The 12,226-nt window shown below is 51.3% G+C and overlaps 1 protein-coding gene across 1 annotated transcript in view; it reads left to right on the plus strand.

Moving 5' to 3' along the window:
• LOC135533184 (trinucleotide repeat-containing gene 6A protein-like) overlaps window positions 1–12,226 on the plus strand; it is a 65,205-nt gene that overhangs the window by 37,244 nt on the left and 15,735 nt on the right. The window contains 4 exon segments of the mRNA XM_064960583.1: window positions 4,791–5,009; window positions 6,039–6,334; window positions 8,931–9,008; window positions 11,293–11,478. Coding sequence (XP_064816655.1) covers window positions 4,791–5,009; window positions 6,039–6,334; window positions 8,931–9,008; window positions 11,293–11,478 — 779 coding nt within the window.

Below are 12,226 nucleotides of genomic sequence, written 5' to 3' on the forward strand. Positions count from 1 at the left end.
CGGGAATCAAGTAAATGTATTGAACCTAGTCGGGAATCCAGACATTATCCAACTTAGTAGGGAATCAAGTAAATGTATTGAACCTAGTAGGGAATCAAGTAAATGTATTGAACCTAGTCGGGAATCCAGACATTATCAAACTTAGTAGGGAATCAAGTAAATGTATTGAACCTAGTAGGGAATCAAGTAAATGTATTGAACCTAGTAGGGAATCAACTAAATGTAATGAACGTAGTAGGGAATCAACTAAATGTATTGAACGTAGTAGGGAATCAACTAAATGTATTGAACCTAGTAGGGAATCCACCAAATGTATTGAACCTAGTAGGGAATCAGGCGCTAAACAACAACGGCCTCTTGCTAGGCGCTAAACAACAACAGCCTCTTGCTAGGCGCTAAACAACAACGGCCTCTTGCTAGGCGCTAAACAACAACGGCCTCTTGCTAGGCGCTAAACAACAACGGCCTCTTGCTAGGTGCTAAACAACAACAGCCTCTTGCTAGGCGCTAAACAACAACAGCCTCTTGCTAGGTGCTAAACAACAACAGCCTCTTGCTAGGCGCTAAACAACAACGGCCTCTTGCTAGGTGCTAAACAACAACAGCCTCTTGCTAGGCGCTAAACAACAACGGCCTCTTGCTAGGTGCTAAACAACAACGGCCTCTTGCTAGGCGCTAAACAACAACGGCCTCTTGCTAGGCGCTAAACAACAACGGCCTCTTGCTAGGCGCTAAACAACAGCCTCTTGCTAGGTGCTGAACAACAACGGCCTCTTGCTAGGCGCTAAACAACAACGGCCTCTTGCTAGGCGCTAAACAACAGCGGCCTCTTGCTAGGCGCTAAACAACAGCGGCCTCTTGCTAGGCGCTAAACAACAACAGCCTCTTGCTAGGCGCTAAACAACAACGGCCTCTTGCTAGGCGCTAAACAACAACGGCCTCTTGCTAGGTGCTAAACAACAACAGCCTCTTGCTAGGTGCTAAACAACAACGGCCTCTTGCTAGGTGCTAAACAACAACGGCCTCTTGCTAGGCGCTAAACAACAACGGCCTCTTGCTAGGCGCTAAACAACAGCCTCTTGCTAGGTGCTGAACAACAACGGCCTCTTGCTAGGCGCTAAACAACAGCCTCTTGCTAGGCGCTAAACAACAACGGCCTCTTGCTAGGTGCTAAACAACAACGGCCTCTTGCTAGGTGCTAAACAACAACGGCCTCTTGCTAGGCGCTAAACAACAACGGCCTCTTGCTAGGCGCTAAACAACAGCCTCTTGCTAGGTGCTGAACAACAACGGCCTCTTGCTAGGCGCTAAACAACAGCCTCTTGCTAGGCGCTAAACAACAACGGCCTCTTGCTAGGCGCTAAACAACGGCCTCTTGCTAGGCGCTAAACAACAACGGCCTCTTGCTAGGTGCTAAACAACAACGGCCTCTTGCTAGGCGCTAAACAACAACAGCCTCTTGCTAGGCGCTAAACAACAGCCTCTTGCTAGGCGCTAAACAACAACAGCCTCTTGCTAGGTGCTAAACAACAACGGCCTCTTGCTAGGTGCTAAACAACAACGGCCTCTTGCTAGGTGCTAAACAACAACGGCCTCTTGCTAGGCGCTAAACAACAACGGCCTCTTGCTAGGCGCTAAACAACAGCCTCTTGCTAGGTGCTGAACAACAACGGCCTCTTGCTAGGCGCTAAACAACAGCCTCTTGCTAGGCGCTAAACAACAACGGCCTCTTGCTAGGCGCTAAACAACAACAGCCTCTTGCTAGGCGCTAAACAACAACAGCCTCTTGCTAGGTACTAAACAACAACGGCCTCTTGCTAGGTACTAAACAACAACGGCCTCTTGCTAGGCGCTAAACAACAGCCTCTTGCTAGGCGCTAAACAACAACGGCCTCTTGCTAGGCGCTAAACAACAACAGCCTCTTGCTAGGCGCTAAACAACAACAGCCTCTTGCTAGGTACTAAACAACAACGGCCTCTTGCTAGGTACTAAACAACAACGGCCTCTTGCTAGGTGCTAAACAACAGCCTCTTGCTAGGTGCTAAACAACAACGGCCTCTTGCTAGGTACTAAACAACAACGGCCTCTTGCTAGGCGCTAAACAACAGCCTCTTGCTAGGTGCTAAACAACAACGGCCTCTTGCTAGGTACTAAACAACAACGGCCTCTTGCTAGGTGCTAAACAACAGCCTCTTGCTAGGTGCTAAACAACAACGGCCTCTTGCTAGGTACTAAACAACAACGGCCTCTTGCTAGGTGCTAAACAACAGCCTCTTGCTAGGTGCTAAACAACAACGGCCTCTTGCTAGGTACTAAACAACAACGGCCTCTTGCTAGGCGCTAAACAACAACAGCCTCTTGCTAGGTGCTAAACAACAGCCTCTTGCTAGGTGCTAAACAACAGCCTCTTGCTGGGTACTAAACAACAACAGCCTCTTGCTAGGTGCTAAACAACAGCCTCTTGCTAGGTGCTAAACAACAGCCTCTTGCTGGGTACTAAACAACAACAGCCTCTTGCTAGGTGCTAAACAACAGCCTCTTGCTAGGTGCTAAACAACAGCCTCTTGCTAGGTGCTAAACAACAACGGCCTCTTGCTAGGCGCTAAACAACAACAGCCTCTTGCTAGGTGCTAAACAACAACAGCCTCTTGCTAGGTGCTAAACAACAACAGCCTCTTGCTAGGTGCTAAACAACAACGGCCTCTTGCTAGGCGCTAAACAACAACGGCCTCTTGCTAGGTGCTAAACAACAACAGCCTCTTGCTAGGTGCTAAACAACAACAGCCTCTTGCTAGGTGCTAAACAACAACGGCCTCTTGCTAGGTGCTAAACAACAACAGCCTCTTGCTAGGTGCTAAACAACAACAGCCTCTTGCTAGGTGCTAAACAACAACAGCCTCTTGCTAGGTGCTAAACAACAACAGCCTCTTGCTAGGTGCTAAACAACAACAGCCTCTTGCTAGGTGCTAAACAACAACAGCCTCTTGCTAGGTGCTAAACAACAACAGCCTCTTGCTAGGTGCTAAACAACAACAGCCTCTTGCTAGGTGCTAAACAACAACAGCCTCTTGCTAGGTGCTAAACAACAACGGCCTCTTGCTAGGTGCTAAACAACAACGGCCTCTTGCTAGGCGCTAAACAACAACGGCCTCTTGCTAGGCGCTAAACAACAACGGCCTCTTGCTAGGTGCTAAACAACAACGGCCTCTTGCTAGGTGCTAAACAACAACGGCCTCTTGCTAGGTGCTAAACAACAACGGCCTCTTGCTAGGCGCTAAACAACAACGGCCTCTTGCTAGGTGCTAAACAACAACGGCCTCTTGCTAGGCGCTAAACAACAACGGCCTCTTGCTAGGCGCTAAACAACAACGGCCTCTTGCTAGGCGCTAAACAACAACGGCCTCTTGCTACTTACTTACTGGAATTAAAGGGGGAAAACGGAAACCTGGATAAACAAAATGATGAAACTGAATTTGGGGTGGGCCAACTACACTGTCTGTTATTGATCTAGAAACCCAGCTAGTCTGTTATTGATCATCTCGGTCTAGAAACCCAGCCAGTCTGTTATTGATCTAGAAACCCAGCCAGTCTGTTATTGATCATCTCAGTCTAGAAACCCAGCCAGTCTGTTATTGATCATCTCAGTCTAGAAACCCAGCCAGTCTGTTATTGATCATCTCAGTCTAGAAACCCAGCCAGTCTGTTATTGATCATCTCAGTCTAGAAACCCAGCCAGTCTGTTATTGATCATCTCAGTGAGTACAACAGCAGAGTTGAGAAGGTACAAGGTTACCTGCCATTTACAAAACTCCACCTCACATACCCCTCCCCTCCTCCCCCTCTCTTCTCCCCCTCTCTTCTCCTCCTCCCCCTCTCTCTCCTCCCCTCCTCTCTCTCTCCTCCTCTCTCTCTCCTCCCCTCTCTCTCCTCCCCTCTCTCCCCTCCCCCCCTCTCTCTCCCCTCTTCTCTCTCTCCCCTCCTCCCCCTCTCTCTCTCCCCTCTTCTCTCTCTCCCCTCTCTCTCTCTCCCCCTCTTCTCTCTCTCTCCTCCTCCCCCTCTCTCTCTCCCCTCCCAGCTCCCTCTCTCTCCCCCCTCCTCCCTCTCTCTCTCCCCCTCTCTCTCTCTCTCCCCATCTCTTCCCCCTCTCTCTCTCTCCCCCCCAGCCAGTCCTCCCCCTCTCTCTCTCCCCCCTCCTCCCCCTCTCTCTCTCTCTCCCTCCTCTCTCTCTCTCTCTCCTCCTCCCCCTCTCTCTCTCTCTCTCTCTCCTCCTCCCCCCTCTCTCTCTCTCTCTCTCTCTCTCTCTCTCTCCTCCTCCCCCTCTCTCTCTCCCCTCCTCTCTCTCCCTCCTCCCCCTCTCTCTCCCCTCCTCTCTCCCCTCCCTCCCCCCCCCTCTCTCTCTCTCTCCCCTCCTCCCTCTCTCTCTCTCTCTCTCTCTCTCTCTCTCTCTCTCTCCTCCCCCCCCCCCTCTCTCTCTCTCTCTCTCTCTCTCTCTCTCTCCCCCCCTCTCTCTCTCTCTCTCTCTCTCCCTCCCCCCTCTCTCTCTCTCTCTCCTCCTCCTCCCTCTCTCTCTCCCTCCTCTCTCCCCTCCTCCCCCTCTCTCTCTCTCCCCTCCTCTCTCTCTCTCCCCCTCCTCTCTTTTCTCCCCCTCCCCCCCCTCTCTCTCTCTCCCTCCTCCTCTCTCTCCCCCTCCTCCCTCTCTCTCTCTCCCCTCCTCCCCCTCTCTCTTTCTCTCTCTCTCTCCCCTCCTCCCCCTCCCCCCCTCTCCTCCTCCCTCTCTCTCCTCCTCCAGGTTGGGGTGAACAGTACACAGGTCCCCAGAAGATGGAGTCGGGAACGTGGGGTGATCCGCCAGGCCCCCCCGTCTCTGTGGACAACGGGACATCGGCCTGGGGGAAACCCATGGACACTAGCTCCACCTGGGAGGAGCAGAGAGACAGAGGAGACAGAGGGGACAACTCTGCGACAGGAGGCTGGGAAGGACCTGGAGCACAGAACCACCACAAACCTGGTGAGACACATATACACACACACAGTCAGAACACCTACATGTAGAGAGAGATACACATGTGTGGCACGTACGACAGAGGACCAGAGTGACATCACCAGAGACATTACTGAGGGAATTGACGTTCAGTAACAGGCAGTAACTATGACATCATCAGTAACAGGCAGTAACTATGACATCATCAGTAACAGGCAGTAACTATGACATCATCAGTAACAGACAGTAACTATGACATCATCAGTACCAGACAGTAACTATGACATCATCATCTCCTCGTCTCTCTCCAGGCCCCCCCGTGTCTCTCTCCAGGCCCCCCGTGTCTCTCTCCAGGCCCCCCCGTGTCTCTCTCCAGGCCCCCCGTGTCTCTCTCCAGGCCCCCTCGTGTCTCTCTCCAGGCCCCCTCGTGTCTCTCTCCAGGCCCCCTCGTGTCTCTCTCCAGGTCCCCTCGTGTCTCTCTCCAGGTCCCCCCGTGTCTCTCTCCAGGCCCCCTCGTGTCTCTCTCCAGGCCCCCTCGTGTCTCTCTCCAGGCCCCCTCGTGTCTCTCTCCAGGCCCCCTCGTGTCTCTCTCCAGGCCCCCTCGTGTCTCTCTCCAGGCCCCCTCGTGTCTCTCTCCAGGCCCCCTCGTGTCTCTCTCCAGGCCCCCTCGTGTCTCTCTCTCCAGGTCCCCGTGTCTCTCTCCAGGTCCCCTCGTGTCTCTCTCCAGGTCCCCTCGTGTCTCTCTCCAGGCCCCCTCGTGTCTCTCTCTCCAGGTCCCCTCGTGTCTCTCTCCAGGTCCCCTCGTGTCTCTCTCCAGGTCCCCTCGTGTCTCTCTCTCCAGGCCCCCTCGTATCTCTCTCTCCAGGTCCCCTCGTGTCTCTCTCTCCAGGCCCCCTCGTATCTCTCTCTCCAGGTCCCCTCGTGTCTCTCTCTCCAGGCCCCCTCGTGTCTCTCTCTCCAGGTCCCCTCGTGTCTCTCTCCAGGTCCCCTCGTGTCTCTCTCCAGGTCCCCTCGTGTCTCCAGGTTTAATTCCTTCGTCCTCTCTCCACCCTCCAGGTCCCAAGCCCATGCAGCAGGAGAGTAGTACCTGGTGTGGGGAGGAGGTGTCGTGCCGGGCCAGTTGGGAACCGGAGGAGGAGGTGGAGGTCGGGATGTGGATCAACACCCCAAGTCACCGAGACAGAGACGGCCACAGAGAGAACCACAGAGACCGGGACCGAGACGGTCACAGAGACGGCCACAGAGACCGGGACAGAGACGGTCACAGAGAGAACCACAGAGACGGTCAGGACAACAGGAACAACGGGCCACAGCAACACAGCTGGAACTACATGAAGAAAATCCCCCCCAAGGTATTACTGAGGCTTCCAGCTGTAGTTCAACTTCTAGTTATATTAACCCAGGTCTCTCTGTATTACTGAGGCTTCTAGCTGTAGTTCAACTTCTAGTTATATTAACCCAGGTCTCTGTATTACTGAGGCTTCCAGCTGTAGTTCAACTTCTAGTTATATTAACCCAGGTCTCTGTATTACTGAGGCTTCTAGCTGTAGTTCAACTTCTAGTTATATTAACCCAGGTCTCTGTATTACTGAGGCTTCCAGCTGTAGTTCAACTTCTAGTTATATTAACCCAGGTCTCTGTATTACTGAGGCTTCCAGCTATAGTTCAACTTCTAGTTATATTAACCCAGGTCTCTGTATTACTGAGGCTTCCAGCTGTAGTTCAACTTCTAGTTATATTAACCCAGGTCTCTGTATTACTGAGGCTTCTAGCTGTAGTTCAACTTCTAGTTATATTAACCCAGGTCTCTGTATTACTGAGGCTTCTAGCTGTAGTTCAACTTCTAGTTATATTAACCCAGGTCTCTGTGTTACTGAGGCTTCTAGCTGTAGTTCAACTTCTAGTTATATTAACCCAGGTCTCTGTATTACTGAGGCTTCCAGCTGTAGTTCAACTTCTAGTTATATTAACCCAGGTCTCTCTGTATTACTGAGGCTTCCAGCTGTAGTTCAACGTCTAGTTATATTAACCCAGGTCTCTGTGTTACTGAGGCTTCTAGCTGTAGTTCAACTTCTAGTTATATTAACCCAGGTCTCTGTATTACTGAGGCTTCTAGCTGTAGTTCAACTTCTAGTTATATTAACCCAGGTCTCTGTATTACTGAGGCTTCTAGCTGTAGTTCAACTTCTAGTTATATTAACCCAGGTCTCTCTGTATTACTGAGGCTTCTAGCTGTAGTTCAACTTCTAGTTATATTAACCCAGGTCTCTGTATTACTGAGGCTTCTAGCTGTAGTTCAACTTCTAGTTATATTAACCCAGGTCTCTGTATTACTGAGGCTTCTAGCTGTAGTTCTAGGCTTTTCCTGGAGTTGTATTAACCCGGGTCTCTGTGTAGGTTATTAACCAGGGGGTTTCTCTGTGTGGGTTATTAACCAGGGGGTTTCTCTGTGTAGGTTATTAACCAGGGGGTCTCTGTTTGTAGGTTATTAACCAGGGGGTCTCTGTGTGTAGGTTATTAACCAGGGGGTTTCTCTGTGTAGGTTATTAACCAGGGGGTCTCTGTGTGTAGGTTATTAACCAGGGGGTCTCTGTGTGGGTTATTAACCAGGGGGTCTCTGTGTGTAGGTTATTAACCAGGGGGTCTCTGTGTAGGTTATTAACCAGGGGGTCTCTGTGTAGGTTATTAACCAGGGGGTCTCTGAGTGGGTTATTAACCAGGGGGTCTCTGTGTAGGTTATTAACCAGGGGGTCTCTGTGTAGGTTATTAACCAGGGGGTCTCTGTGTAGGTTATTAACCAGGGGGTCTCTGTGTGTAGGTTATTAACCAGGGGGTTTCTCTGTGTAGGTTATTAACCAGGGGGTCTCTGTGTGTAGGTTATTAACCAGGGGGTCTCTGTGTGGGTTATTAACCAGGGGGTCTCTGTGTGTAGGTTATTAACCAGGGTGTCTCTCTGTGTGGGTTATTAACCAGGGGGGGTCTCTCTGTGTGGGTTATTAACCAGGGGGTCTCTGTGTAGGTTATTAACCAGGGGGTCTCTGTGTAGGTTATTAACCAGGGGGTCTCTGAGTGGGTTATTAACCAGGGGGTCTCTGTGTAGGTTATTAACCAGGGGGTCTCTGTGTAGGTTATTAACCAGGGGGTCTCTGTGTAGGTTATTACCCAGGGGGTCTCTCTGTGTAGGTTATTACCCAGGGGGTCTCTGAGTGGGTTATTAACCAGGGGGTCTCTGAGTGGGTTATTACCCAGGGGGTCTCTGTGTAGGTTATTACCCAGGGGGTCTCTGTGTAGGTTATTACCCAGGGGGTCTCTGAGTGGGTTATTACCCAGGGCGTCTCTGTGTGGGTTATTACCCAGGGTCTCTCTGTGTGGGTTATTAACCAGGGGGTCTCTCTGTGTGGGTTATTACCCAGGGGGTCTCTGAGTGGGTTATTAACCAGGGGGTCTCTGAGTGGGTTATTACCCAGGGGGTCTCTGTGTAGGTTATTACCCAGGGGGTCTCTGTGTAGGTTATTACCCAGGGGGTCTCTGAGTGGGTTATTACCCAGGGCGTCTCTGTGTGGGTTATTACCCAGGGCGTCTCTGTGTGGGTTATTACCCAGGGTCTCTCTGTGTGGGTTATTAACCAGGGGGTCTCTCTGTGTGGGTTATTAACCAGGGGGTCTCTGTGTGGGTTATTAACCAGGGGGTCTCTGTGTGTAGGTTATTAACCAGGGGGTCTCTGTGTAGGTTATTAACCAGGGGGTCTCTGAGTGGGTTATTACCCAGGGGGTCTCTGTGTAGGTTATTAACCAGGGGGTCTCTGTGTGGGTTATTAACCAGGGGGTCTCTGTGTAGGTTATTACCCAGGGGGTCTCTGAGTGGGTTATTAACCAGGGGGTCTCTGTGTGGGTTATTAACCAGGGGGTCTCTGAGTGGGTTATTAACCAGGGGGTCTCTGTGTTTCAGATCAACAAATCAGTGAACAAGCAGGAGGATGTCTGGATGAACCAGTTCGTCAAACAGTTCAACAACATGAACTACCCTGTGAGTACGCAGCCTTGAACCTTGAACCCTGAACCCTCAAATCAAACAGTTCAACATGAACTACCCTGTGAGTACACAGCCTTGAACCTTGAACCCTGAACCCTCAAATCAAACAGTTCAACAACATGAACTACCCTGTGAGTACACAGCCTTGAACCTTGAACCCTGAACCCTCAAATCAAACAGTTCAACAACATGAACTACCCTGTGAGTACACAGCCTTGAACCCTGAACCCTCAAATCAAACAGTTCAACAACATGAACTACCCTGTGAGTACGCAGCCTTGAACCCTGAACCCTCAAATCAAACAGTTCAACAACATGAACTACCCTGTGAGTACGCAGCCTTGAACCTTGAACTCACATGTCGACCCTTAGTGAAGAGGGGTTGGAGCTCGTCGGGTGTCGACCCTTTAGTGAAGAGGGGTTGGAGCTTGTCAGATGTAGTGAAGAGGGGTTGGAGCTCGTCAGATGTAGTGAAGAGGGGTTGGAGCTCGTCAGGTGTTGACCCTTTAGTGAAGAGGGGTTGGAGCTCGTCAGGTGTTGACCCTTTAGTGAAGAGGGGTTGGAGCTCGTCAGGTGTTGACCCTTTAGTGAAGAGGGGTTGGAGCTCGTCAGGTGTTGACCCTTTAGTGAAGAGGGGTTGGAGCTCGTCAGGTGTTGACCCTTTAGTGAAGAGGGGTTGGAGCTCGTCAGGTGTTGACCCTTTAGTGAAGAGGGGTTGGAGCTCGTCAGGTGTTGACCCTTTAGTGAAGAGGGGTTGGAGCTCGTCAGGTGTCGACCCTTTAGTGAAGAGGGGTTGGAGCTCGTCAGGTGTTGACCCTTTAGTGAAGAGGGGTTGGAGCTCGTCAGATGTAGTGAAGAGGGGTTGGAGCTCGTCAGGTGTTGACCCTTTAGTGAAGAGGGGTTGGAGCTCGTCAGGTGTTGACCCTTTAGTGAAGAGGGGTTGGAGCTCGTCAGGTGTTGACCCTTTAGTGAAGAGGGGTTGGAGCTCGTCAGGTGTCGACCCTTTAGTGAAGAGGGGTTGGAGCTCGTCAGGTGTTGACCCTTTAGTGAAGAGGGGTTGGAGCTCGTCAGGTGTTGACCCTTTAGTGAAGAGGGGTTGGAGCTCGTCAGGTGTTGACCCTTTAGTGAAGAGGGGTTGGAGCTCGTCAGGTGTTGACCCTTTAGTGAAGAGGGGTTGGAGCTCGTCAGGTGTTGACCCTTTAGTGAAGAGGGGTTGGAGCTCGTCAGGTGTAGTGAAGAGGGGTTGGAGCTCGTCAGGTGTTGACCCTTTAGTGAAGAGGGGTTGGAGCTCGTCAGGTGTCGACCCTTTAGTGAAGAGGGGTTGGAGCTCGTCAGGTGTTGACCCTTTAGTGAAGAGGGGTTGGAGCTCGTCAGGTGTTGACCCTTTAGTGAAGAGGGGTTGGAGCTCGTCAGGTGTTGACCCTGTAGTGAAGAGGGGTTGGAGCTCGTCAGGTGTTGACCCTTTAGTGAAGAGGGGTTGGAGCTCGTCAGGTGTTGACCCTGTAGTGAAGAGGGGTTGGAGCTCGTCAGGTGTTGACCCTTTAGTGAAGAGGGGTTGGAGCTCGTCAGGTGTTGACCCTTTAGTGAAGAGGGGTTGGAGCTCGTCAGGTGTTGACCCTTTAGTGAAGAGGGGTTGGAAGGGTAATCCGGGTAATTTGTTCCTCGAACCCGACCCTTCAGGTGTGATTGGAACAGGTCTTGGGTAGACTTTATGTGTAACAGATTTGCCTGCTAGGAACCTTATACACCCGAACGCTGCGCAGCGGAAGAGCGAGAGAAATAATTATACCTTTTCTCCTGCTGCACTTGCAAACCTCTGCCTCCAGGGGCAGCAGCAGGAACACAAGACCAGCCCCCAGCACATCAGTGGACTATCTCTCTCTCTCTCTCTCTCTCTCTCTCTCTCTCTCTCTCTCTCTCTCTCTCTCTCTCTCTCTCTCTCTCTCTCTCTCTCTCTCTCTCTCTCTCTCTCTCTCTCTCTCTCTCTCTCTCTCTCTCTCTCTCTCTCTCTCTCTCTCTCTCTCTCTCTCTCTCTCTCTCTCTCTCTCTCTCTCTCTCTCTCTCTCTCTCTCTCTCTCTCTCTCTCTCTCTCTCTCTCTCTCTCTCTCTCTCTCTCTCTCTCTCTCTCTCTCTCTCTCTCTCTCTCTCTCTCTCTCTCTCTCTCTCTCTCTCTCTCTCTCTCTCTCTCTCTCTCTCTCTCTCTCTCTCTCTCTCTCTCTCTCTCTCTCTCTCTCGTCTCTGACCTATCTGATCCCTCTCTCTGTCCATCCCCTCCTAGAGAGACTCTCCTGAAGACTTGTCGAAGAGCAATAAGATGGAGATGGGAGGAGGAGGAGGGATGATGTCTGACAAGCGTATGGATGTGAACATGGCAGAGTACAGTGGAGTGATGGGGAAAAACTCAGCTTCCAGGCACCAGATCCACAAAGAGCCTTCCATGGAGAGAAGCCCTTACTACGACAAGGTACTGTCTGTGTAGTGTACCGTCTCCCAGCGTTGCACTGCCCCATCTCCCAGCGTTGCACTGCCCCCTGGTGGTAGCTGTGTCATTACAGAATGTGGTCCCCTGGTGGTAGCTCAGTGTCATATCAGAACATAGTCCCCTGGTGGTAGCTCAGTGTCATATCAGAATGTAGTCCCCTGGTGGTAGATCAGTGTCATATCAGAATGTAGTCCCCTGGTGGTAGCTCAGTGTCATTAGAATGTAGTCCCCTGGTGGTAGCTCAGTGTCATATCAGAATGTAGTCCCCTGGTGGTAGCTCAGTGTCATATCAGAATGTAGTCCCCTGGTGGTAGCTCAGTGTCATTAGAATGTAGTCCCCTGGTGGTAGCTCAGTGTCATATCAGAATGTAGTCCCCTGGTGGTAGCTCAGTGTCATATCAGAACATAGTCCCCTGGTGGTAGCTCAGTGTCATTACAGAATGTAGTCCCCTGGTGATAGCTCAGTGTCATATCAGAATGTAGTCCCCTGGTGGTAGCTCAGTGTTATATCAGAATGTAGTCCCCTGGTGGTAGCTCAGTGTCATTACAGAATGTAGTCCCCTGGTGGTAGCTCAGTGTCATTAGAATGTAGTCCCCTGGTGGTAGCTCAGTGTCATTACAGAATGTAGTCCCCTGGTGGTAGCTCAGTGTCATATCAGAATGTGGTCCCCTGGTGGTAGCTCAGTGTCATATCAGAATGTAGTCCCCTGGTGGTAGCTCAGTGTCATAT

This window comes from Oncorhynchus masou, unplaced genomic scaffold, assembly GCF_036934945.1.
Source record: "Oncorhynchus masou masou isolate Uvic2021 unplaced genomic scaffold, UVic_Omas_1.1 unplaced_scaffold_2276, whole genome shotgun sequence".
NCBI classification, from domain to species: Eukaryota; Metazoa; Chordata; class Actinopteri; order Salmoniformes; family Salmonidae; genus Oncorhynchus; species Oncorhynchus masou.